Source organism: Myotis daubentonii, chromosome 21 (assembly GCF_963259705.1).
Source record: "Myotis daubentonii chromosome 21, mMyoDau2.1, whole genome shotgun sequence".
Taxonomy (NCBI): Eukaryota; Metazoa; Chordata; class Mammalia; order Chiroptera; family Vespertilionidae; genus Myotis; species Myotis daubentonii.
This window is the reverse complement of record NC_081860.1, coordinates 16,837,027-16,863,394: the sequence shown is the minus strand read 5'-3', so window position 1 is coordinate 16,863,394 and position 26,368 is coordinate 16,837,027. Positions and strand designations below refer to the sequence as shown.

General features: G+C 57.3%; 1 protein-coding gene across 3 annotated transcripts in view; it reads right to left on the bottom strand.

Moving 5' to 3' along the window:
* Positions 1-1,049: 1,049 nt before the first annotated feature.
* Positions 1,050-26,368, bottom strand: part of LRRK1 (leucine rich repeat kinase 1) — a 53,620-nt gene continuing 28,301 nt past the window's right edge. For all 3 annotated transcript variants that reach the window (XM_059678304.1, XM_059678303.1, XM_059678302.1), the window contains exons 16-34: positions 24,932-25,096; positions 23,783-23,955; positions 23,172-23,292; positions 22,881-23,040; positions 21,522-21,798; positions 19,272-19,443; positions 18,151-18,314; positions 16,732-16,871; positions 15,225-15,474; positions 14,514-14,680; positions 13,476-13,673; positions 12,834-13,111; positions 11,231-11,425; positions 9,920-10,071; positions 9,002-9,119; positions 8,351-8,467; positions 5,224-6,053; positions 4,069-4,170; positions 1,050-2,926 (exon numbers count right to left, since the gene is read on the bottom strand). In XM_059678304.1, coding sequence (XP_059534287.1) covers positions 2,749-2,926; positions 4,069-4,170; positions 5,224-6,053; positions 8,351-8,467; positions 9,002-9,119; positions 9,920-10,071; positions 11,231-11,425; positions 12,834-13,111; positions 13,476-13,673; positions 14,514-14,680; positions 15,225-15,474; positions 16,732-16,871; positions 18,151-18,314; positions 19,272-19,443; positions 21,522-21,798; positions 22,881-23,040; positions 23,172-23,292; positions 23,783-23,955; positions 24,932-25,096 — 3,957 coding nt within the window. In that variant the 3' untranslated portion in view covers positions 1,050-2,748. The remainder of the gene's footprint in view (positions 2,927-4,068; positions 4,171-5,223; positions 6,054-8,350; positions 8,468-9,001; positions 9,120-9,919; positions 10,072-11,230; positions 11,426-12,833; positions 13,112-13,475; positions 13,674-14,513; positions 14,681-15,224; positions 15,475-16,731; positions 16,872-18,150; positions 18,315-19,271; positions 19,444-21,521; positions 21,799-22,880; positions 23,041-23,171; positions 23,293-23,782; positions 23,956-24,931; positions 25,097-26,368) is intronic.

The following is a 26,368-nucleotide window of genomic DNA, read 5'->3' as shown; positions in this document are numbered from 1 at the left end:
TCCCCCGTCTTGGTCTTGTCCAGGCTGGGCCAGGCAGGAGGGTGGGGGCGCCCCCTGGCTGTGGGTGAGGGAACTGCTCCTGAGAATCTAGTGAAATTGGTTGGGGGTGGGGATCCTAGGAATGGGGGTGCAGAGACCAGCATCAGCGCCCCTCCTCCCCTGGACTCCAGGGAGGGAGAGAAGCTCTTGTATTTTTAAAAAATATATTTTTTATTGATTTCAGAGAGGAAGGGAGAGAGAGGGAGAAACATCAATGATGAGAATCATTGACCGGCTGCCTCCTGCACGCCCCCCACACTGGGGATGGGCATGTGCCCTAACTGGGATCCAACCATGTTCATAGGTCGATGCTCAACCACTGAGCCACACCAGCCGGGCGGTACAAATTCTTTGTATACAAGGTAAGTGAGCCATTTGTCTCTTGTTTGTCGCAAAGATCTTTTTTATTTTTTTATTTTCCGAGCTGACTCTCCATTTTTTTGACCTGGAGATCATTTTCCCATGTATGTTTCTTACTTTTGGAGTCTGGTGCATTCGCCATGTCCTGTGTGGTTTCTAACTTTCGGGATGACATTCTGCTCTAAGCTGGCGCTTGGAGGCCATTCCTCAGGGCAGCTTGGCCCTGGTGGGGTCAGGGTCAAGGTCAGGGTTAGGCTCAGGACCAGGAGGGACCCACGTAAGAAGGGCAGGCTGGGATTGGATTGTGGGGGCCCCGTGGGCATAGCAGTGTGGCCGAAGGTGATGTGTGGGGGGAGCAGATTTGGAGCAGGGAAAGGACAGGACCCAATTTGCATTGGGGGGTTTACTGGGCCACTGTGGGGTTCTGGGGTGAGAGTTGGCAGGATGCACAGATCCTCAGCCACCCTGGCCAGTAAACGGAAGCAGGGAGACGGACAGATTGGCTGTTTCTGCGCCCCCTTCCCCCCGAAACTCCTATGGGGGCAGCCAACTTGGGGGCGGAACCATTTTGCCCCAGGAAGGGAGTGGATCCGGGTGGGGGCAACCTGGGCTGCTATTCCAAGAGCTGTACAGAGACGACCAAGCCTTCATTCTTTTTTTTTTTTAATATATATTTTTATTGATCTCAGAGAGGTAGGGAGAGAGAGAGAGAAACATCAATGATGAGACTGAGTCACGGATCGGCTGCCTCCTGCACGCCCCCTACTGGGGATCGAGCCCGCAACCCAGGAAATGTGCCCTGACCGGAATCGAACCCGGGACCCTTCGGTCCGCAGGCCGCCACTCTAGCCACTGAACCACACCGGCCAGGGCCAGCCTCCTTTCTTGGGAGTCTGTTTACTTTCAGATAAAAGGAGTTCCCATGGGCCCGCACACCCCACAGATCTCTAGTTTGATTTTCATAATTAAACTTTGGAAGAAAGATGAACCACCTGAATGGGGCGCGTGATGGATCGGTCCAGGCTCCCGTTCTGGGTTTAAGCAGCCTCGGATGGTTACCTGGGAAACCACGCAGATGCCTGCACTCGCGCCCACGGGTGCGCCCACAAAAGCCCCTTGACCATCCGAGGTCTCCTCCGCGCGGAGCCTGGTGCGTGTGGTCCACGTTGATTGAGCAAACGCGTCATTTGCCATAAACCCCTTAGGATGCAATTGCTCAACCAGGGGCCCCACGGCCCCGCGCAAGCCCGCGATTTGGCCAAAGGGTAAACAAGATTGTCCTGTGCAAACAGAATGGGGCTGGGGTGGCAGCTGATTGGACAAAACTGTAAACACAGGCCCTTTCTCCAAGTCCTGCCGCTGGGTCCTTTTGTCCGCAGAAGAGGAAGGTACCCGTCAAGGCTGAGCCGGGCTGGCCCAGCGCTTGGCTTTCCCGGGAATGGGTGGGGGCCACTTCAAGACATTTATTCATTCCCCAGATTGGGCCATAGTTTCGCTCCCCGAGGGTCCTTCTAGGAGTTTTTGACACAGACTTTGCTGAGCTGCAGACACATGATCGCAGGCAGCTTTCCCTAGCAGGGCCCCAGGCCTGGGGGACTGGGGAGCTTGTGAAATGTATTTAGAAACGGGTGTGGGGGTGGGGGGGCACCAGGGGAAGGGGAAGGGGTCACAGCGCGCCTCCCGCTCTGCCCTGAAGTGCCTCCCGACGGAGAGCGGCTCGTGTAATTCCATCCCCGGCCCTGGATGCCGGAGAGGCCCAGCCCCCCTTCTTTTGTGTCCGGGCCCAGACCAGGGGCCCCCTCTTCTCCTGGAAGCGAAAGCGTGGTCCCCTGGGCTGTAAAAGCAGCCATGAGGGGTGGGGGTAGCCAGGCGACTGCCCTGGAGAAGCAGAGAACCCCGAAACCACTGCTGGCGTGGGGGCTTCATTTTCCTTTTTTTTTTTTTTGGTGAATCCTCACCGGCGGATTTTTAGAGAGAGCGGAAGAGAGAGGGAGAGACAGAGAGAGACATCGATGTGAGAGAAACACATCGACGGGTTGCCTCCTGCACACTCCCCGACCAGGGCCTGGCCCCGGCCGGGGAGGAGCCTGCCACCGAGGTACGTGCCCTGGGCCGGAATCGAACCCGGGACCCTTCCGTCTGCAGGCCCGACACGCTCTGTCCACTGAGCCACACCGGCCAGGGCTGGGGCGGGGACGTCTCAGCACTTCTTAGCAGCAAGCCGTACGTGGGAGAACTCGGTTTCTCTTCTGGGTCCGCAGAGGAGGGCTGTGGCGGCAGGTGGAGGGGGCAGCCCGCAGGCCTGGGCCAGCCAGGCCGGGGCGATGCTCCTTCTTCCGCGGGCGGGCGCTACCTCCTCTTGCGCCCACAGACCTCCAGCCGGCCCAGCTCCTCGTAGGCCTGGAAGAAGACGTCAAACTCCCGGGTGCCCCAGCCCCGCCACACGGCCAGGCACCACTCGCTGCTTTCGTCCTCGAAGCCACACACGACGGTGTCCTTGGCTACCACGGCCGCATCCACCAGAGCCCTGCGGAGAGGGGGCGGGGTCTGAGAACACTCACCGGGGTGCCCACGAGGTCAGGCCGGGCCCCTCGCCCTGTACCGTCTCGGGAGGCCAGAGCATGGCCTAGGGGGGCACCGGGGCACACCAGCTGGGCCCCACCCATGTGTTTCAGTGCCCTGCTTCTCCCTGGGGGTGCAGCCTGTGGGCAGAGGCCTACCCATCGAAAGATGCGCAAGGCCGGCCCATGTAGCTCAATGGTTGGGCACTGACCTGTGAACCAGGAGGTCACGGTTCGATTCCCGGTCAGGGCACCTGCCCGGGTTGTGGGCTCGATCCCCAGTAGGGGGCGTGCTGGAGGCAGCCGATCCATGATTCGCTCTCATCATTGATGTTTCTCTCTCTCCCTCTCCCTTCCTCTCTGAAATCCATAAAAATATACTCAAAAAAATAAATAAATAAAAAGGCAAGCCAAGGGCATTAGTTTAGGATCCCAGGGATTGTCTGTAAGGGACCGACTCCCGGGAAGAACCCCGATCCCCTCAGAGCAGCTGTGTTTCGTGATGGGTCTCAGACCCCAAAGGGTGCAGAAAACACCATCCACTCCAACTCCTGCTCTCCAAGGGCCCAGGACGGATTTGGGCCTGAGCTTAACGGCCCTGCCTCATCAGGATTCTTTTCCCGAAGCTCTCCCTGTCCACGTGCTTAGGGAACACAGGGCCGTGGATTAGGCCAACACCCCGCACCAGGTCCCAACCACACGCACTATTTTTGGTGAATCCTCCCCCAAGGCTATTTTTCCATTGATTGTTTAGAGAGAGTGGGATGGAAAGGAGCGGGAGACACACAGAGAGAGAAACACTGATGTGAGAGAGATGCGCTGATAGATTGCTCCCTGCACGGGGCCCCACCCAGACCAGGGCCTCGGATTGAGCCTGCCACCGAGGCACGTGCCCTTGACCGGAATCGAACTCGGGGCCCTCCAGTCCGCAGGCCGATGCTCTATCCACTGAACAACACCGGCCAGGGCGGTGGGAGTAACGCTAATTTGGGGAGGACAGGAGGGCAGACGGATGGCCACTGTGCAGGGACGGGGCAGAGGGCCTGGATCCCGCCCCCCCCCCCCCCCCCCCGCCCCAGCCCAGGAAGTGAGAGCCGTCCCGTCTTACCCCCTTGATGTCAGCTCTCGGGCTTTCAAGACGGCGATGACTCGGCCCCGCTGGGCGCCCGCGTCCCGCTCCAGGCCGATGACGATAACATCTCCTCCGCGCCTGCGAAACCAGAACCCGAGAGGGGAAGCGCTTTGTCCGGGGCCGGCTCGCCAGGGGAAGCGGAGCTGGCAGGGCACCCAGGGCAACAAACAAGGGGCTTCTGCTAATGGAATGAGTGGCACAGGGGGCACCGGAGCGGGGCCGGCAGGCACTTTCCCAGCAGGAAACCCGATCGCACTTGACCATGGTGCCCTCAGCTAGCACAGCCCTTCTCGGCTGGCTCTGCCAATGAGATCGCTCCAGCCCGGCCGGTGTGGCTCAGTGGTTGAGCGTCGGCCTATGAACTAGGAGGTCACTGTTCGATTCCCGTTCAGGGCACAGGCCCGGGATCGTGGGCTCCATCCCCAGTAGGGGGTGTGCGGGAGGCAGCCGGTCCATGATTCTCTCTCACCTATCATTGATGTTTCTCTCTCCCCTCTCTGAAATCAATAAAAAAAAAAATTAATATAAAACCCCCACAATACAGCTAGTGCCCTGACTGGTTTACTCAGTGGTTAGAGCGTTGGCCCTCAGACGGAAGGGTACTGGGTTCAATTCCGGTCAAGGGCACATGCCCAGGTTGCAGGCTCCATCCCCAGTAGGGGGCCAGCAGGAGGCAGCCAATCCAGGATTCTCTCTCATCATTGATGTTTCTAACTGTCTCTCCCTCTCTTCTCTCTCAGAAATCAATAAAAACATATTAAAAAAAATAAAAAGAGATTGGCCTGGCCGGCGTGGCTCAGGGGTTGAGCATCGACCTATGAACCAGGAGGTCACCGTTTGATTCCCGGTCAGGGCACATGCCCGGGATTGTGGGCTCCAACCCCCAGTAGGGGGCGTGCAGGAGGCAGCCGATCTATAATTCTCTCTCATCATTGATATGTCTCTCCCTCTTCCTCTCTGAAATCAATAAAAGTATATTTGACAACAAACAGATTGCTCCCAATTTCAGAACAGGGGGCGCAGCTCCTATGGATGGCCACAGTGTCCCCAAGCTTCCCCCACTCCGCCCCCAAAGTCAGAGCGGGAGACGGGCACCCCCAAGCTCGCACCCCCCGCCGTGGGGAGACCTACCTGGGCACCCAGATGACGTCCTTTACAGCCAGGACCTTCACGGCCTGCAGGTGCTGGCTGAACGCCTCGCCGTCCACGGGGCTCAGCTCCTGCTCTGACCTGTCGGAACCGGCCGTGGGCTCGAGCAGCCGGTCCGAGCCCTCCCCGTCGGTGGAGAAGAGGACGCTGGAGGAACTGTCCGGGGACAGGGGGGCCCGCAGCGGGGGGGACGAGGAGTACGACGACATGGAGCAGTAGTCGGTCAGCGAGTCCTGGTGCGTCAGGATCTGCGTGCCCAGCTCCTTGCTGTACATGATGCTCACGTCGGTGATGGAGTCCGCCTCGGGCTCCTGCCGGCTGGCCCCGGGGCCGTCCGGCGGCTCCAGGCCCGAGGGGCGCACGGGAAACAGGTCCCTCCCGGGGTTCGGGTCCCCGCAGAAGTAGCGGGCGCACAGCTGGTAGGTGGCCGAGTGGTACATGACCAAGAGGTTGGCCCTGTCGTCCAGGCACCAGACCACCTCCTCGCCCCCGCAGTCCGAGCTGCACACGAGCGAGGTGACCGCCGACGGGGCCGCGTAGGGCTCCAGCCGCCGGCTGATGTCCAGGCCGGCGCAGTCGATGACCAGCAGGCCCGGCCCGTTGCTGTACCAGACCTCGGACCCGCTGTTCACCACCTCCATGGCCGTCACGGGGTAGGGGTTCTGCCGCACGTCCTCGTCCGGGATGCTGAACTTGGACCTGTTGGCCGTGTGCGAGCACAGGTAGGAGCAGCTGTCCTCAGGGGCGCCCCGCACCACGGGGAACGCTGCCACCAGCCCGTCGGCCAGGCCCGCCAGCACCAGGAAGGAATTCTGCCGGGAGAACAGGAAAAAGGGTCTTGAAAAGGCAGGGGTGCCTGGCCGGCGGGGCTCAGGGGTTGAGCGTCAACCTATGAGCCGGAAGGTCAGGGTTCGAATCCCAGTCAGGGCACGTGCCTGGGTTGTGAGCTCCATCCCCAGTAGGGGGCATGCAGGAGGCAGCTGATTCAGGATTCTCATCATTGATGTTTCTCTCTCTCTCTCCCCCTCTCCCTTCCTCTCTGAAATCAATGAAAATATATTTTTCAAAAAAGAACATTTATCAAAATCCTTCATCAGGGTTTTAGGAAAGAAAGCAGCCCAGGCAGCCCAGCCAGTGTGGCTCAGTGGTTAAGCATCAACCAACGAACCAAGAGGTCGCTGGTTCGAATCCCAGTCAAGGCACACGCTTGGGTTGCAGGCTCCATCCCCAGTAGGGGACGTGCAGGAGGCAGCCGATCCATGATTCTCTCTCATCATTGAGGTTTCTCTCTCTCCCTCTCTGAAATCAATACAAATATATTTAAAAAAAAAACAACAAGAAAAAGAAGGTGAAGATGAACAACAAAAAGGATGTCTATGGCCCTAACCGGTTTGGCTCAGTGGATAGAGCGTCGGCCTGCGGACTGAAAGGTCCCAGGTTCGATTCCGGTCAAGAGCATGTACCTTGGTTGCGGGCACATCCCCAGTAGGGGGTGTGCAGGAGGCAGCTGATCATATTTCTCTCTCATCGATGTTTCTAACTCTCTGTCCCTCTCCCTTCCTCTCTGTAAAAAAATCAATAAAATATATTAAAAAAACAAACAAGGATGTCTATCGAAATCCTCACAGGGTTTTAGGACAGGTAGCAGCCCAGGCAAACAGGAGCTGTGTCTCTATCGAGCCCCGGCGCAGGCCCCAGCCAGGGCAGCGAGCGCCAGGCCGGCTGGGTGTGAGTGCGTGCAAGAATGCAGGGGTCAGCCGTCCCGTCCGCGGCCTCCGAGGGCAGGTATCCGGGCAGGGAGGCTCTGCACAGAGCCAGTTTTATTCCCTCTGGTCGTGCGGGCGGTGGTGCCCTGGCTCGGGGGCTCCGGCCGGCCGTGGCCTTAAATGACGCTTTGTGTCCTATTCTCCGGCACTTGGGGCCCGAGCTTCCCCTGCCTTGCCCGTGGGGCCACCGTCATAAATGACTCTAAGGCTGAGTTCAGACTTTTTTTTTTTTTTAAAGAAATGAACCTATGTCGGGTGGAGGGCAGAGAGCATAATATATTTCGGGGCCCTCGGAAAGTACGAATAAGTTCGTGTTCACCCAGCGCCATGGCCTGGAGCTCTGGGTACCTAATGCCCAGAGATCCTTTTCACAGTCTCTATTTACGCCCATTTTACAGATGGGAAAACTGACATGGGATTATGACCGCCAACATGTTTTTTTCCCTTCTTTTTAAGAGAGAGTGGAAGAGCCCCTTCAGGGCACGTGCCTGGGTTGCGGACTCGATCCCAGGAGGGGGCATGCAGGAGGCAGCCGATCCGTGATTCTCTCTCATCATGGAGGTTTCTCCCTCTCTCTCTCTCTCTCTCTCCCTCCCTTCCTCTCTGAAATCAATAAAAAAAATATATATATATATACCTAAGGGGGAAATGGGAGATATCTGTAATACTGTCAACAATAAAAAATGTAATCAAATAAAAAAATAAAAACAGGAAACTTAAAACTAAATAAATATCCTAGATAATAAAAGCCTACTACGCAAAGTGTCCGACCGTTCATTCGACCATTCGCTATGACACGCACTGACCACCAGGGGGTAGATCCTCCAACCGGTAGGTCAACTTGCTGCTGGGGTCTGGCTGATAGGGACTGGGCGAGACGGGCTGGACAGGCCCTGGAGCCCTCCCTCGGTCCCTCCCCGGCCCCGATTGTGCACCAGTATGGCCCCTGGGCCTGGCCTGTGCCCTCTCGCAATCCGGGACCCCTCGGGTGATGTCGGAGATCCGGTTTCGGCCTGATCCCCGCAGGCCAGGCCGAGGGACCCCACCGGTGCATGAATCCATGCGCTGGGCCTCTAGTATATGTACTAGTATAAAAGCATTTTGCCAAAATCCAGGGCTGTGGTATTTGCATGGACAGCTGTCCACTGAGCCCTTAGTCTTACTGGTCACGTGGGTTTTCCCCAACAGGAAGGGCCCTGAGGTTAAGGCTGGCAGTGATGGGGCTTGGTGACCCAGGAGGGTGTAGCTATGCTCTCTCCCCCCCACCCCCATCCCCGCCCCCAAAAGAACCGGCAGGGAGAGCCAGACCCTGTGCACTCACCCACCCCCAGCCCACACCTCACCTTCTTCAACACAGGCACCGCCAGGAAGCAGGTGACCACGGCCGGCGTGTCCAAGGCCCGCTGCGGCGTGTTTAAGGGGCACATGCCCTTGAGGCTGTAGATGTAGATCTTCTGGTCCTGCGGAGGCAGACGGGTGGCGTGAGACCCGGCGGACGCGGGCCGGACGTCCCTACGGGGCCCGCTCCGCCTCAGAAACCCTCCGGGCCTTAGAGAGGAAACGTCTAAAGGCTCTCTGGTGGCTAGTTGTCGCATCTCTGTCCTCTGTAGAAACTTTGAAAACGACAGGGTCGTCTAAAGAAGAAAAGTGAAATTGCCCATCATCTGCTCCCCAGAGAAAACCAATATATTTTTATTGATTTCAGAGAGGAAGGGAGAGAGAGAGAGAGAAACATCCATGATGAGAGAGAATCATGGATCGGCTGCCTCCTGCACACTCCCTACTGGGGATGGAGCCTGCAGCCCGGGCATGTGCCCTGACAGGGAATGGAACCGTGACCTCCTGGTTCCTAGGTCGACGCTCAACTACTGAGCCTGCTGGGCCCAGTGTCCTGTATTTAGAGGTGGTAGATCTGGCTCCCGGGGTTGCCTGCCTGACAAGAGCCCTGCGTGGGGTGGGGGATCGGGGGCTGGGGGTGGAGAGGTGGGGGGTACCTCGGTGGCCGTCCACAGAGAGTTCTGGACTTTGATCTGGCAGCTGAGCCTCATGCCCGGGCAGCCCATCCTCTGCACTTCCAGGAGGCCCTTCTCCGTGTTCACCACCGTGTAGTTCCTGCAAGGGGGGGCGATGGCGTGGTCAGCTCCGCGGGGCCGGGGCCGCCCCCCTCATCCCGGCCCGGCCTGTGGCAACCGTGGAGGAGGAGAGTCGGCGATGGGCAGAACCAGACCTCCTGGTTCACGGGTTGACGCTCAACCACTGAGCCACACCGGCCGGGCATCTTTGCTTCTCTTAATCACAGACCTATATGTGCATGTCTATAGGTGTGGGCTCAGTGTTCTTTCTTTTTTTAAAAAATATGCTTTTTAAAAATATACATTTTTATTAATTTCAGAGAGGAAGGGAGAGGGAGAGAAACATCAATCATTGATCAGCTGCCTCCTGCATGCCTCCTACTGGGGATCAAGCCTGCAACCCAGGCATGTGCCCTTGACCGGAATCGAATCCGAGACCCTTCAGTCCGCAGGCCGACACTCTATCCACTGAGCAAAACCGGCTAGGGCTAAAATACGTTTTTATTGATTTTTTTTTTAAGAGAGAGACAGAGGGAGAGAGAGAGAAACATTGATCAGCCACCTCCCGCACTCTCGCACGCCCCAACCAAGGATGGAGCCCAAAACCTGGGCGTGTACCCTGACTGGGAATCAAACCGGCAACCTTTTGGTTCATGGGATGCTGCTCAACAAACTGAGCCACACCGGCCGGGGCAGTTTTCTCTCCTGAGGAGTCTCCCTCAGGCTCTCAATCCATCATGCACCAACCATCTCTCACCGTGGTCACCCACGACTGCCCCCCGACGCCACGGTCGCCCCCTCTCTGACACCAGCAGGGAGTGGCAAGCCTCAAGGCCTTACCTGGACTCCTCCTTGCCGTCCCAGAACACCACCGTGTACTCCTGGCTCTGGGACGAGAAGAAGGCGGTCTGCTTCCCACAGGGCAGCTGGTACATGAAGGTTGCGAAGGTCGGGTCCTTCATCTGGCTCACCACGGACAGGGCCAGCGGTCGCTGAGGGAGAGAGGCCGCCATGGCCGTGAGCGGGGCCACTCAACAACCAGACGGGTGCCCGTTCTGCCCAGGAAACCAACCATCTTGAACCAGGAAGGAAGGAGTGGAATCTACTCATTCAAGGCTCAACTGAGCCCTGGCCGGTTCGGCTCAGTGGATAGAGCATCAGCCTGCGGACTGAAGCGTCCCGGGTTCGATTCTGGTCAAGGGCACTTGCCCGGGTTACAGGGCGAGCAGGAGGCAGCCGATCAATGATTCTCTCTCATTAGTGATGTTCCTATCTCTCTCTCTCCCTCTCCCTTCCTTTCTAAAATCAATTAAAAAAACAACACAAGACTCAACTGAAACAAGAGAACAAAACAGACACCAGAAGCAGACCCTCCGACAACTAGAACTCCCGTGACCAGGTTAGTCTAACCTCTGATATTAAACCCCCTAATCCTAGGAGTGCGGAATCATTGAATCTTGTAAAGAAATGTTCTCAGACCTCATTTACTGCCAACACTTTACACTCGCACTTTCTAAAGTGATCCGTGTGGTTTAAACTTGAAACCACTGGCCTTTTCTGAAAACAACTCGCGTTATTGATTATCGAGTCATGAAATATTATTATTGATGTCAGAGAGGAAGGGAGAGGGAGAGACAGAAACATCAAGGATGGGAGCGAATCATGGATCGGCTGCCTCCTGCACGCCCCCTACTGGGGATCGAGCCTGCAACCCGGGCATGTGCCCTGACCACTGAGCCACACCAAACAGACAGCCACTGGCTTTAAAAAGACAATGAGGCTCCTATTTCTCTTGAGCAAACCTGCTTGCTCCCCGTTACTCTCCAACGAGCCACTTACGTCCCCTGCTCCTGCACAGGGACCGCCTCGCCATCCAGGGGCGGACATGCTTTACCCGCACGAGGATGCTACACAGACGCTGGAGAGGAAAAGCAAGCTCACTGGTCCTGAGAGTGACACACACCCCACAGCACTGATCGGAACGTCTTGGGAGCAGGAAAGACCTCTTTCTGGAAGAGGTGAGCAGCGGGGAGTGGCCCTATGGGTTCTGAGCCCTTCGGGGCAGCCGTCCACGGGGCCCCGGGAGACCCACAGCCTCCATCCACCACAGCGGCCGGAGGTGCGGGGCGCCAGGCCCTGCGCCCCGGGTACCTTCTCGGGCTTCGTGTCCCAGCACTCCATCATGAGCGCCTGCAGCCGGTGGAACTGCACCTCCTGCGGCTGCCCCAGCACCGGGCGGATACCCTTGGATAGCTTCTTGGCGATCTGCAGCTGGTGGTGGCCGAGCGCGGGCCGCTGTCCCGACAGCAGCTCGTAGAGCACCATCCCGTAGGAGAACATGTCTACCTGGCGGGGGGCAGGCGGGTCAGGTCCCCCCCTGGGCCCAGCCGCTCTCGCAGGCTGGCCCTCAGGTGGACGGAGAAGGGAGGTACCTTTAGGCAAGGAGATCAGGGGCCCTGTGCAAAGGGAGGCACTCACCCATCCATCCACCCATCATCCACCTCTCTGCACCTGTCCAAACGTATGACGAACCACCTGACCATCCATCCTTCTGTCCCTTTATCCATCCACCTTCCAGTCCGTCCATCTGTACTTCCTTCCTTCCACCCACCTACATTGCCCATTCCTCATCCATTTTTCTATCCACCCTCCAGCCTACTCATCCATCCATCCATCCATTCATCCACCCATCATCCATCTGTCCTCCATCCATCCATCCATTCATCCACCCATCATCCATCTGTCCTCCATCCATCCATCCACCCATCATCCACCTGCCCACCCATTCATCATCCATCTACCCATCATCATCCATCTTTCCATATATCCATCCATCCACCCATCCATCCATCCATCCATCATCCATTTGTCCATTTTGTCCATTTATCCATCATTCATCCACCCATCCATCATCCATTTGTTCATTTTGTCCATTTATCCATCATTCATCCACCCATCCATCATCCATTTGTTCATTTTGTCCATTTATCCATCATCCATTCAACCATCCATCATCCACCTGTACATCCATCTATCACTCATCTGTCAATCCATCCATCCATCCAACCATCCATCTCTCCATCTATCCATCCCCCCACCCATCCATCCATCATCCATCCACCCATCATCCATCTGTACATCCGTCTATCACTCATCTGTCCATTCATCTGTCCATCCATCTATCCATCCATCCATCCATCCATCTCTCCATCCATCCATCCCCCCACCCATCCATCCATCATCCATCCACCCATCATCCATCTGTACATCCGTCTATCACTCATCTGTCCATTCATCTGTCCATCCATCTATCCATCCATCCATCCATCCATCTCTCCATCCATCCATCCCCCCACCCATCCATCCATCATCCATCCACCCATCCATCATCCATCTGTACATCCGTCTATCACTCATCTGTCCATTCATCTGTCCATCCATCCATCCATCCATCTCTCCATCCATCCATCCCCCCACCCATCCATCCATCATCCATCCACCCATCCATCATCCATCTGTACATCCGTCTATCACTCATCTGTCCATTCATCTGTCCATCCATCCATCCATCCATCTCTCCATCCATCCATCCCCCCACCCATCCATCCATCATCCATCCACCCATCCATCATCCATCTGTACATCCGTCTATCACTCATCTGTCCATTCATCTATCCATCCATCCATCCATCCATCCATCCATCCATCCATCCATGGCTTGCCTGACACGGGCCCGGGGTCCTGAGCTGGGTACCTTCTCATCGTACACGATGCGCGGCCTGATCTCTGGGGCCTGGTAGCCGGGCGTGCCCTCCACGCCCAGGGCGCCCTCGTGGAAGGACTGCCTGGAGATGCCATAGTCCGACAGCTTGATGTTCACGTGCTCCTTGACGTCCAGGGACCAGACCAGGATGTTGTCCGACTTCAGGTCACAGAAGATGATGTTCTTTTTGTGCAGGTAGGCCAGGCCCGCGGCGATCTGGTAGGCCGTCTTCTGGGTGAGCATGTGCCCCAGGGGCATGAACGAAGAATCTTTGCAAAGAAAGACACATCAGACAATCATCAGCACGACTGTCCCCTTTCTTTTTCATTTATTCGTTTTAAAAATGTATTTTTAATTGCTTTCAGAGAGGAAGGGAGAGAGAGAGAGAGAGAGAGAGAGAGAGAGAGAGAGAGAGAGAGAGAGAAACATCAATGAGGAGAGAGAATCATGGACTGGCTGCCTCCTGCCCTGGGGATCGAGCCTGCATCCTGGGCCCGTGCCCTTGACCGGGAATCGAACCGTGACCTCCTGGTTCATAGGTTGACCAGGAGACACACCAGCTGAGCCACACCAGCCGGGCCAGCACCCCTCCCCCCGCCCTCCCCCCATGGAAGGTTCCGGAGCGGCGGGCACCTTTGGCGTTCTCGGACAGCACGGTGTTGAGGCTGCCCAGCGGGGCGAGCTCCAGGGCGAAGCAGAGCGGGTGGATGCTGATGCCGATCAGGGACACGATGCAGGGGTGCTGCAGGGCGTGCAGCATGCTGGCCTCCTGCCGGAACTCGGAGAAGTTCTTCATGGCGTCCGTGGCGCGCAGGTGCCTCAGCATGGTGTCTGCAGGGGGCGGCGCGGCGTCAGTTCACACGCATTTTATTCAAAAGAAATTTTTTTTTTTTTTTTAAAAATTGATTTCAGAGAGGAAGGGAGAGGGAGAGACAGAAACATCCAGGATGAGAGAGAATCATGGATCGGCTGGCTCCTGCACAACCCATACTGGGGATGGAGCCCGCAACCTGGGCCTGTGCCCTGACCGGGAATCGAACCGTGACCTCTTGGTTCAAAGGTCAATGCTCAACCAGTGAATCACACTGGCTGGGCTATATGCTTTTTAGAATCTTTGATATCTCTCTCTCTCTCTCTCTCTCTCTCATCCCCATTTTAAGAAACTCTCCCTGACTCTGAGAGCTCAGTCAACGGTCCCTTCGTTTTTCTGGGCAGAAAGTCACATGCTCATCACAAAGTTACAATTTCGTCTCTTCCTCTTGGACCCGCTTTCTTTGTATTGTTCGACGGCCCTAATTTTTCTACCAAGAGGGGCAGTGGCTATAAGATCACCAAGGTGACCATGGCAAGCCAGGGGCAGTGGCCCAGGTGACCTTCAGCCGCCCGGTGGTGAGAGGCCCCCAGTACCCGCGCTGGGTGTTAAGCGGAGGAGCACACGTCTGAACAGAAATGACACAGCCCGGCCTGCGTGGTTCTAGTCCGGTCAGGGCACAGGCCCGGGTTGCAGGCTCCACCCACAGTAGGGGGCGTGCAGGAGGCAGCCGGTCCAGGATTCTCTCTCCTGGTTGATGTTTCTCTCTCTCTGAAATCCATTTTAAAAAGTGTGTATGTATTTAAAAAAAAAAAAAAAAAAAGAGGAAGAAGAAAAGCAAGGAGGCAGGCCCTGCTCACCGGCCGGGACGTTGGCGAAGTTCTTGAACTTCTTGATCTGGAAGCGCTTCACCGCCACCGGCCGGCCTTGGTAGCGGGCGCGGTAGATGATGGTGCCGCTGCCGCCCTGGCCCAGGACGCTGCTCTCGTCCTCGCTGTGCTCCAGCTCGCTGTTCTCCAGGAAGAGCCTGCGGGGGACATGGGGGCTCCGGTCAGAGCAGGCGCCCACCCGCCCGCGCGCCCAGGGGAGGAGGGTGGCGCCTTGCGGGCGGGGTGGGGCCACAGCTGCAGTTCCCAGAGAACATGTGCTGGACCCTGGATCCTGCTCAGACCGGCGGGCTCCGCAACCCCTGGACAAGGACCCCATTTAGGAACCACGCTGCAGCCCAGCCGGTGTGGCCCAGTGGTTGAGTGTCGACCTAGGAACCAGGAGGTCACCGTTCGATTCCCGGTCAGGGAACAGGCCTGGGTTGCAGGCTCCATCCCCGGTAGGGGGCGTGCAGGAGGCAGCCGATCCATGATTCTCTCTCATCATGGATGTTTCTCTCTTTCTCTCTCTCTCCCTTTCTCTCCTTTCCTCTCTGACATCAATAAAAATACATTTTAAAAAAAATCAATGGGAAAATATCCCTGGGTAAGGATTAACCAAAAAATAAATAAATAACTAAGAGTCCCCTGGGATGGGGCGGGAGGCGGTGGCTGCAGCAGCCGCCAGCAGCCAGGGCGGCGTACCTGGCCGGGAAGTCGGTCATGAACAGCTCGGGCACCAGCTCCTGGAGGGGCACGGGGAGGTCGGGGTGCCTGGGGCAGGCGATGAAGTCCCGCTCGATGGCCGTCAGCACGCAGTCCTCCATGTCGAAGTACTGCACGCCCTCCGCCTTCTCGCCGGGGTCGGCGTGCCGGGCCCAGGAGGTCTCGCAGACCGGGCAGGGCACGTACTGCTCCATGAGGGGGGTCCCGTCGCTCTCCGTGGCCGTCAGGGCTAAGGGGGGACAGAGTGGGGGACAGCTCAGAGGACGGCGGCTGCCGGGGCAGCACCTGCAAACCCAGCCTGGTGGGGGGCCTTCCCGGAAGGGGGGGATCTGTGTGCTCTCGTCAGCCCCCAGATTGTGCCTGAAACATGACTACTGCACTTAGGTTCCTTCTTAAAAAATATTTTTATGGATTTCAGAGAGGAAGGGAGAGGGAGAGAGAGAGAGAGAGAAACATCCATGAGGAGAGAATCGTGGATCGGCTGCTTCCTGCACGCCCCCTACTGGGGATCGAGCCTGCAACCTGAGCGTGTGCCCTGACTGGGAATCGAACTGAGACCTCCTGGTTCCTAGGTCGATGCTCAACCCCTGAGCCACACCGGCCGGGCTCACACAGACCTATTCTCTGCTTGCTCAGCTGCCAGCCTTCAGAGGGAAGGGGAGGGCTCCTGGGAGGAGGCAGCCCAGTGTTGCCCCGTGGCCCCCTCCCTGGAGGACACCCCGTGGTTCCGTGTCTGTTCCCGGATCAAAACAAACAGAGGGCCGAACCGTCACTTCAAAGAGTATTTTTCTTGGGCGGACAGTCAAAGGGTTTGAAAAGGGCCGTGTGGGTGGCTGAGCTCCTGTGGGATTGGGGGGTGGAAGGCAGGCAGGGAAGGGGGAGGGGGGTCTTTGGTGGGTGTGGCTCCATCGGCGGAATCCCCAGCCCTCGTTGGTGTGGCTCAGTGGATAGAGCGTCGGCCCGTGGACTGAAGGCTCGATTCCGGTCAAGGGCACGTCCCTCAGTTGCAGGCTCGATCCCCAGCCCTGGTCGGGTCTTTGTGTGGGAGGCAACCAATCAGTGTGTCTCTCTCACATCGATGTTTCTCTCTCTCTGTCTCTCCCCTTCCACTCTCTCTAAAAATAAATGGAAAAATATGCCTGGGTGAGGGTGAACAACGAAAAATACTGGCATATGAGTGAACCCCCATGGTTCACACCCACCTTGTTCAAGAGGCGCTACACTAACACGAATAAAGACAGGGTTCAAGGACTTCCTCTTAGTTCCGCTGGCGTGGCTCAGTGGTCGAGCGTCGACCTAGGAACCAGGAGATCACAGTTCGATTCCCGGTCAGGTCAGGACGGTTGTGGGCTCGATCCCCAGTAGGGGGCGTGCGGGAGGCAGCCGATCCATGATTCTCTCTCATCACGGATGCTTCTCTCTCCCCCTCTCCCTTCCTCTCTGAGATCATTAAAAAAAATATTAAAACAAACAAACGTTCTCTTACCGGGAAACCACTGATCGATCAAGGAGTTGACGTGGTCCGTGATGAAGGCCATGGCGGAGAAGTCCCTCACTTCCGACTGGCAGATGATTTTTATTCCTCCGCTCTTCTTCTTTTTCCAGTTCACGTCCGAGGACTCCACGCTGCCGCCAGAGACAAGGAGGAGCCCCCTGTAATCGGACCGTGCAGGGCCCTGGGACATCTCTTTGCCCCTGGGGTGAGGACCGACTCCCAGGGGCCCCCAGGCTCCTCGTGCCCGGGCAGGACTATCTGGGGTTGGAGGGGGGGATCCTGCATTTCTGTATTTGTGTGCATGGCCCTGCCTTGTCCCCATACGGCCCCCCGACATGGCGACCTGAACAGCCTGAGGGCTTTGCAGCAAGGGACCTGGCCCTCAGGTGCGACCTGGGAATGGTCTTTCTTCTTGGGACCACGGCATTCTCATCGGCCAAGTGGCCACCGTGACCCTGAACTAGAAGCATCGCCATGAAAGCAGCAGGCACTGAGAATGGGCCAGATCAGGCCCTTGAAGGAAGTCACCTTCCCCTACTCCCTGCTTTTCTCACTGTAGAATATTTCGAAAAACTCATTGTAAATATACTGCTGGCGTGGCTCCGTGGTTGAGTGTTGATCTATGAACCAGGAGGTCACGGTTCGATTCCCGGTCAGGGCACGTGCCTGGATTGCAGGCTCCATCCCCAGTGTGAGGCGTGCAGGAGGCAGCCGATCCATGACTCCCTCCCATCATGGATGTTTCTCTCTCTCTCTCCCTCTCCCTCCCACTTTTCTTTGCGAGGAACTTCCTCCAGCATAGCAGTAGGTTCTTCCTTTATTTACTTACTTATTTATTTTTTAATCCTCAGCCGAGGATATGTTCCCATTGATTTATAGAGAGAGCAGATGTGAGGGAGAGAAACACAGAGACACACCGATTGGGTGCCTCCCAGACCAGGGTGATCAGATCGATCCCGCAACCGAGGCACGTGCCCTTGAGCGGAATCGAACCCGGGACCCTTCAGTCCGCGGGCCGACGCTCTATCCACTGAGCCACACCGGCCAGGGCGTAAGCGCTTCCTTTAAAACAGTGGCTTCCTGGGCCATCATTTTCCCCTGATCTAATAAATTCCATGGAACGTCCCCTTTTCCTGGCTGAGGGATGCCGGGGACCGTTGACAAGGGTAGGAACGAGAGCACCGGTTATTACAAAAGGCTAGTCCACAGGAGCGGCCACAGGCAGGCGATGCAGAGAGCAAGGCACGTGGGAAAAGCTCGGTGCCATCCTCCCAATGATCCCCAAACCGTGGGCGCCCGGGCACCCTCTCTCTCACAAGCTGCCATCATGAGCCGCTCTCGGGAGCAGAGCTGGACACCCGGTGGCCGGTCCCCCCCGTCCCCCGGGGGAGGCCCCATCCGGGCACCCACCTGAGGTAGCCCCCGTCGAACGTGACCAGGAGGCCTTCCTGCCAGTAGATGGTCTGGTTCCTCTTCACCCGGAAGGTGCTGCAGCGATTCCTCTGATTCCCGGCAAAGCTGTAGATGGTGACCTTCCGGTGCCGGCTCTTGCTGTTCTTCTTGGTCTCGAACAGCTGCCGGGACAGAGGCAGGCCCGGCGTCAGGACCCCGAGCCCCTCGCCGGCCCCGGGCAGAGCTCCGCAGCCGGCAGCTGGGCCCCATCATGACAACTGATCCCGGTCTCCCGCACCCCGTCTTCCCACCCCGCGCATCCAGCTGCCCAGGGGACATCTGCGTGATGGGCAGGGGCCTCTAGGGCAGGGATGGCGAACCTTTTGAGCTCGGTGTGGAGCATTTTGAAAAACCCTAACTTAACTGGTGCCGTGTTTGATATTTATTTTATATATTTAAATGCCATTGAACAAAGAAAAATCAACCAAAAAAATGAGTTCGCGTGTCACCTCTGACTCGCGTGTCATAGGTTCGCCATCACTGCTCTAGGGCATCCTGCGAACACATGCCCGGGTTGTGGGCTCGAGCGAAGGTCTTCCCCCAGAGATTGTTCAAGTCTGTCCCTCCCTGATTTTACGAGCAAAAATGTATCTGAAGAAATGAGGGAACTACAGCCCGGCAGGCATGGCTCAGTGGTTGAGTGTCGACCTATGAACCAGGAGGTCACGGTTCGATTCCCGATCAGGGCACATGCTTTCTCTCCTGGACTGTGATGCTGGGGAAAGAATGGTTTCTTTTTCTTTTTTTTTAAAAAAATATTTCTTTATTGATTTCAGAGAGGGAGGAAGAGGGAGAGCGAGAGAGAAACATCCATGATGAGAGCGAATCATGGATCGGCTGCCTCCTGCACGCCCCCTCCTGGGGACGGAGCCCGCAACCCGGGCCTGTGCGCTGACCCTGAACCGTGACCTCCTGGTTCATAGGTCGACGCTCAACCACCGAGCCACGCCGGCCGGGCGGGAAAACAGTTTTTGGTCAAACCCTTCGAGCCAAGGGCATCTCTCTCCCGTGAGGGCCCGGCGGCAGGTGCCTTACCTGCATCCTCCCCTCCCCCGCCCCCACGGAGAAACCGCCGCTACCTGGAGGTCCATCTCCGCCAAGCTGATCAGCATCCGCGCTATGAACCTTTGCCAGAAGCCGACAGGCACGAAGCTCATCTTGAACACCCTCTGGACGGTGTTGGCCGTGGGGTACCGCATGCTGTGGGTGTCCAGGCCGGGCTTGGACGGGAGCAGGTGCGGCAGGAGGTAGCTGAAACGCACCGAAGGGCTCCGTGAGCCGTCGAAGGGTCCCGGGTTCGATTCCTGGTCAAGGCTCGATCCCCGGCCCTGGTTGGGGCACGTGCGGGAGGCAACCCATCGACGTGTCTCTCTCACATCGATGTTTCTCTCCCTCACTGTCTCCCCCCCTCCCTTCCACCCTCTCTAAAAATGAGAAAAGCATCCCATTACTATAAATAAATAAAAATATCCCCCCAATAAATAAATAAATGGCACTGTGAACCCTCAGTTCTGTGGCCGGGCCCTAACCCCGGTAGAAAGGGGCCTTCTTTCTAAGGCCTTGGAATTTTATTTTTCGAAAGAGAGCCGTTTCCATGTGAGGCATAAGTGCTCCAATGTCCCCCCAGTGGCTGGTGTGGCTCAGTGGTTGAGCATCGACCCAGGAACCAGGAGGTCACAGTTTGATCCCCAGTCAGGGCACATGCCCGTGTTGTGCGCTACGATCCCCAGTAGGGGGCGTGCAGGAGGCAGCCGATCCATGATTCTCTCTCATCATGGATGTTTCTCTCTCCCCCTCTCTCCCTTCCTCTCTGAAGCCAATAGGAAAACCCCACACAAACATATATGTTTTTAAAAGAATACATGCTCCAAGAGAACATGAGGATGGGCACCGTGAATGTATCCAGCGAGGTCGCCAAGACAAGAGGCGAGACCACGGCTGGCAAAAGACCTGAAACCATCTGTGGTCCTAAACGCGCCAGACAGAGCCCATACGCCGCCGTGACGGGGCTGCCCTGCACACGGGGCCGGGACGGGGGAACCGCTCACAGTGAACTTGGGACGCGGCCGAGGAATAACAAACACAGCTGCACGGGTCCGAGGACAATGCCCATGCTGGGGTCAGAGCGTCTGCTGGCTCTCCCCGCTGTTTATTGCTCTTGGCGAAGGGAGACGGCGCGGCCGCCTTTAAAGCCAGAGGGGGCTGTTTGTGCAAAAGAGGGGCGTTGGGTGCCCGCGCTCTCGCTCTGCGGAAAAGCGCTGCATCACCGTGTCGCTCGCTCAGCTGTTCTTGGCCGTGAGTCGCATGCAAACAGCTGGAAGTGGGAGGTACCCCCCGCCCCCCCCTCAGTGGCTGTGAGGGGCAGGCTCCAGCCAAGCCTTGGGCGTGTTTCTTTCTTTCTTTCTTTCTTTCTTTCTTTCTTTCTTTCTTTCTTTCTTTCTTTCTTTCTTTCTTTCAATGCAATCTTCAGGTTCACATACATTTGTTGATTGCTTTATTTTTTTGACATTTACTTTTACATATACGTATTTCTTTTTCTTTCTTTCTTTTTATTATTTTTACATATATTTAAAAGTTTTCATTGAGCCCTAGCCAGTTTTGCTCAGTAGACAGAGGGTTGGTCTGCAGACTGAAGGGTCCTGGGTTCGATTCCAGTCAAGGGCACATACCTCGGTTGCAGGCTCCTCCCTGGCCAGGGCCTTGATTGGGCAGGGCATGAGCAGGAGGCAACCCATGGATGTGTTTCTCTCACATCAATATTTCTCTCTGTCTTTCCCTCTCTCTAAAAATCAATGGAATAATATCCTCAGGTGAGGATTACAAAAAAGGTTTTATTGACTTTAGAGAGGAAGGGAGAAGAAGAGAGAAACATCAATGATGAGAGAGAATCATGGATCGGCTGCCTCCTGCACGCCCCCTAATGGGGGATCAGGCTCATAACCCAGGCGTGTGCCCTGGCTGCAGACCAAAGGGTCCCGGGTTTGATTCCGGTCAAGGGCACGTACCCCGATTGCAGGCTCCTCCCGGCCCGGGCCCTGGTTGGGGCTCATGCAGGAGGCAGCCCATTGATGCGTCTCTCTCACATGGATGTTTCTCTCTGTCCCTCCCTGTCCCTTCCACTCTCTCTAAAAATCAATGAAAAAATATCCTCGGGTGAGGACTCACAACAACAAAAAAAGACACCCGCACATGGAAAGAAACAGCCAGCCGAACGGGCTGGAGGTCACCACGGCCCATCTCTGGGCAAACCCGGTTCGAGGCCCCAGCCGCCTCGGCCCCCGACCCCTCCCTCCCGGGAGCCGCCCGCACAGCCCGGCCTGCGGACACACCTGTCGTTGGCCACAGGCAGGGCGATCTCGAACTTGGCCAGGAACTGGAAGTACTGCTCCTCCGTCTGCTGCGTGAAGCCGGTCCCCACCAGCAGCAGGCGCAGGTCCTCCGCCCGGATCACCCCGTTCTTGGCCACGGAGCGGGAGCCTTTGATGCTGAAGATGCGCTGCAGGCACTCGGACAGCCAGATGGGGTCCAGGAAGTAGAGGTTCCGCAGGCCGTGGCTGGTGTCCGGGAAGTGCAGCAGCGCGCCCGTTTCGATGAGGAAGCTGATGGCTGCGCACGGTAGGGGGGGAGGGGGAGGTATCAGACAGAGCGCAGAGGGGATTCGGGGTGACCGACTGTCAGGGGGCCAGGACAGACGTTCCTCTGAGGAAGCAGCCAACACGTGGGCCCTTGCGGTCAGTGGGCCACCCCGTGACAGCTGCCTATACGCTGAAACGATTGATTCCTGTTTTTCCCAGATTCTGTCTTTTTAAAATTTTAATTTATTTCTATTGATTTCAGAGAGGAAAGGAGAGGGAGAGAGACATAGAAACATCAATGATGAAGAGAACCATGGATCGGCTGCCTCCTGCACGCCCCCTGCTGGGGATCGAGCCTGCAACCCGGGCATGTGCCCTGACCGGGAATCGAACCCGGGACCTTTCAGTCCACGGGCTTATGCTCTATCCACTGAGGCAAACCGGCCAGGGCTGGATTCCCTCTTTGCAAATTCGTGTGTTCATGAAAATTGATTGGTGGCCTGACCAGTGTGGCTCAGTGGTTGAGCATCCACTTATGAACCAGGAGGTCATGGGTCAATTCCCGGTCAGGGCACATGCCTGGGTTGCGGGCTTGGTCCCCAGTAGGGGACATGCAGGAGGCAGCTGATCCATGATTCTCTCTCATCGTTGATGTTTCTCTCTCTCTCCCTTCCTCCGTGTGAAATCAATAGAGACATATTTTTGCCCTGACCTGTTTGGATCAGTGGACAGAGCATCGGCCTGCAGGCTCAAGGGTCCCAGGTTCGATTCTGGTCAAGGGCATGGACCTTGGTTGTAGGCACATCCCCAGTAGGGGGTGTGCAGCAGGCAGCTGATCGATGTTTCTCTCTCATCGATGTTTCTAACTCTCTATCCCTCTCCCTTCCTCTCTGTAAAAAATCAATAAAATATATTAAAAAAGAAAAGAAAAAGAAAAGCAATTAAAAAAAAATAGAGGCATATTTTTAAAAAGTCAATTTGTGACCCCAAACTCCATCCCCGCGGTGCACCTGCGGTCCTCTGCAGATAGGCGCAGAGCGGGGACCCTTCTCCAGGGCCCCGTGCCCGCGGCCATCCCCTTCTACCCCTCCCCCCTGCCCGCGGCCCACCCACCGGACTGCAGGTCCTCGTAGTCGCTGATGTCGTTGCCGGGTGTCTGCTCCACCAGCTGCTCCAGCTGCCTGTCCGTCAGGTACTGCACGTCGTCGCTCAGGCTGCGGCGCTGATGCTCCGCCAGCACGGCCTCCTGGAGGCTCAGGTAGCTCCTGGGGACCTGGGGCAGGTGGGCAGGTGGGCAGGCCGTTGCCCTCCTGCGCCCTGAGCAGGTGGGGGGCCTCACCGCCCATCCCTCCCTTTCCCCCCAGAGGCTGCCTGCACTGGGCCCAGGGAGCCTGCGGTACCCACCAGCCTCCCCACCAGCCGCTGGCAGCCGATGGTGCTGCCCACGTCCCTCATGTTGCACGTGACGTGGAAAATCAGCTGCCGCAGCCCCTCCAGGCCCTCCAGGGTCTTGCAGGAAATCTCGCTGTGAGAGCGAAATATATTTTTTATTGATTTCAGAGAGGAAGGGAGAGGGAGGGAGAAACATCCATGATGAGAGAGAATCACTGAGCAGCCGCCTCCTGCACGCCCCCTACTGGGGATCGAGCCCACAACCCGGGCAAGTGCCCCGACCGGGAATCGAACCGTGACCTCCTGGTTCCTAAGTCGATGCTCAGCCACATGGGATGGGCCGTGCAGGCTCAGCGCTGGCCACAGGGCTGGTGGGGTGACCCAGGAAGGACGCACAGAGACGGTGCCTTGCCCTGCCACACCTCTCGCGGCTCCTCGCCCTCCCTAGGGCCGGTCTGCAGCCCTTTAAGCCAGAAGATGCCCCAGAGGAGCCCAGCCCTTGGTTCGGCGCCCCCTGCAGGCAGATCCCAGGTACTGCAGGGAAGGTGGACAAGACAGGGACCAGCAGCCACAGCCACAGGTGAGGTCAGAGGGAGCGAGACGGCCCGGCCCGGGACACTCACTGTAGGTGCTTGAAGGTGATGTCCGGGAAGCCGGTGGCCCGGGACCCCGAGGGGGAGCGGCAGAGCGCCAGCACGTAGGCCCGCAGCGTCGCGATCCTCTCCACGCGGAACTTGCTTTCGATCAAGTCCAGGTGGGTTCCCACCACCAGCACCACGGCGTTCGGGGCCTTGGCCTGCGACAGAGGACCCCCCCCCCGGCCCCGGGCTGGGCTGAGCACCTGCCCCGTCGCCTGCACCGGGGAGGGGAGCCCCCTGCCAGGTGCGCAGGTGTGCCCACCTGGACGCCTGTGGCCCTGAGCCTGTCACTCACCCAGGGCCCCCACTGCACGCCTGTCTGTAAACCCCCAGGGGGTGTCAGGCTCTGACGGAGGGGTGCCTGGGGCCCCCCGGGACTCCCCCAGGGGCTGGGTTTCTGGTCGCCTCAGACAGTGCAGCTGCATACGGGTCTGTCACCTTTCCACCTGAGAGGGGAGCCCTATCGCCTTTTACCCAATAGTGAGGGGCTCTTCAATGAAGGGAGAAGGGCCCTAGCGAGTGTGGCTCCGTGGAGAGAGCGTCGGCCTGCGGACTGAAGGGTCCCAGGTTCGATTCTGGTCAAGGGCATGTACCTTGGCTGCGGGCTCATCCCCTATAGGGGGTGTGCAGGAGGCAGCTGACCGATGTCTCTCTCACACATCGATGTTTCTCTCTCTCTGTCTCCCCCTTCCTCCTTCCCTTCCACTCTCTCTAAAAATCAATGGAGCCAAAACCGGTTTGGCTCAGTGGATAGAGCGTCGGCCTGCGGACTGAAAGGTCCCAGGTTCGATTCCGGTCAAGGGCATGTACCTGGGTTGAGGGCACATCCCCAGTGGGAGATGTGCAGGAGGCAGCTGATCGATGTTTCTCTCTCATCGATGTTTCTAACTCTCTCTCTCTCTCCCTTCCTCTCTGTAAAAAATCAATAAAATATATTTTAAAAAAAATAAATAAAAATCAATGGAAAAAATACCCTCAGCTGAGCATTAACAACAACAAAAAAAGATGCCAAGCGCGTCTTCCTGACCATTTCTTCTCCTTTTTCTCCTTCTCTGTCAATGGGGGGGCGCTCTAGCGAAGCGGCCGGGCCCTGGGGTGTCCGAGGCCCGAGGACGGTGGGGCCGGGGCTCTCACCTCGATGTTGAGCAGCCAGAACTGCAGGCTGGCCACGGCCTCCTCGCCCAGCGCCAGGTTCCACACCACCACGTACAGGGCCTTGTCGGTGAAGAAGCACTGGTTGACGGTGGCCATGCTGGCCGGGCCGCCGATGTCCCAGACGCTGAACTCGATGGACTCCACCTACTTGAGCAACAAGGCGGGGGCAGGGAGGGGCATATGACACACCCGGGGTCCAGGCGGCCGGATCCAGACAGCCCGTCGCGCGGGGAACGCTGTGTTTTAGGGCCTAAACCAGGCATGACGTGGGTCAGTGGTTAGAGCATCGCCCCACACACCAAGGGTCTCGGGTTTGATTCCTGGTCAAGGGCATGTGCCTGGGTGGCAGGTCCAATCCCCGGCCCTGGTCCGGGTGTGTGCCAGAGGCAGCCAATCGATGCGTCTCTCTCACATCAATGTTTCTCTCTCCCTCCCTCCCTCCTTCCCTTCCACTCTCTCTCTAAAAAAAAATGAATGGAGCCCTAGCCAGTTTGGCTCAGTGGATAGAGCGGCGGCCTGCGGACTGAAGGGTCCCGGGTTCGAGTCCGGGAAAGGGCATGTACCTTGGTTGTGGGCACATCCCCAGTGGGGGGGTGTGCAGGAGGCAGCTGATCGATGTTTCTCTCTCATCGATGTTTCTGGCTCTCTATCTCTCTCCCTTCCTCTCTGTAAAAAATCAATAAAATATATTTTAAAAAAAAATTAATAGAGCCCTAGCCAGTTTGGCTCAGTGGATAGAGCAATGGCCTGCAGACTGAAGGGTCCTGGGTTTGATTCCGGTCAAGGGCATGAACCTCAGTTGCAGGCTCGATCCCCGGCCCTGGTCCGGGCAAGTGCAGGAAGCAAACAATTGATGAGTCTCTCTCACATCGATGTTTCTCTCTCTCTCTCTCTCTCTTCCTTTCCCTTCCACTTGCTCTAAAAATCAATGGAAAAATATCCTCAGGTGAGGATTAACCAAAAGAAAAAAGAAAGAAATCAATAAAAAACAAAATTCTCAGGTGCAGATTAGCAAAAAACAACAAAAAGCCGGACCATGGAAACCTTTGCCCGTCTCCCTCTTTGTGCTCAGAGACGGTAATCCAAGTGAGGGAAAGGGACCCGGGGGGTGGGAGGGTAGAGGTGGATTTAGGGGGGGCCTCTATCTCCTGCTGACGGAGCAGGGGGCCGGGCCCTGAGCCCCGAGTCCGCCTGTGTCTGCGGAACCTAGGGGGGCATTGTCCGGCCTGCCTCTGGGCTGCAGCCGGTTGGGAGCTTGCTGCTGGGAGCCGGGCGGCCAAGGCTAAGGCCAAGGCCCAGGCGGAGGAGAGGGGCCCCCGGACGCAGTCACGTAGGTCAGAGGGCGGCGCCCCCCCAGGAGGCAGGGAAACAAAAGCTGCCTGTTGGGCTGCTGGGAAGGGCTGTGTACGCGGCGGT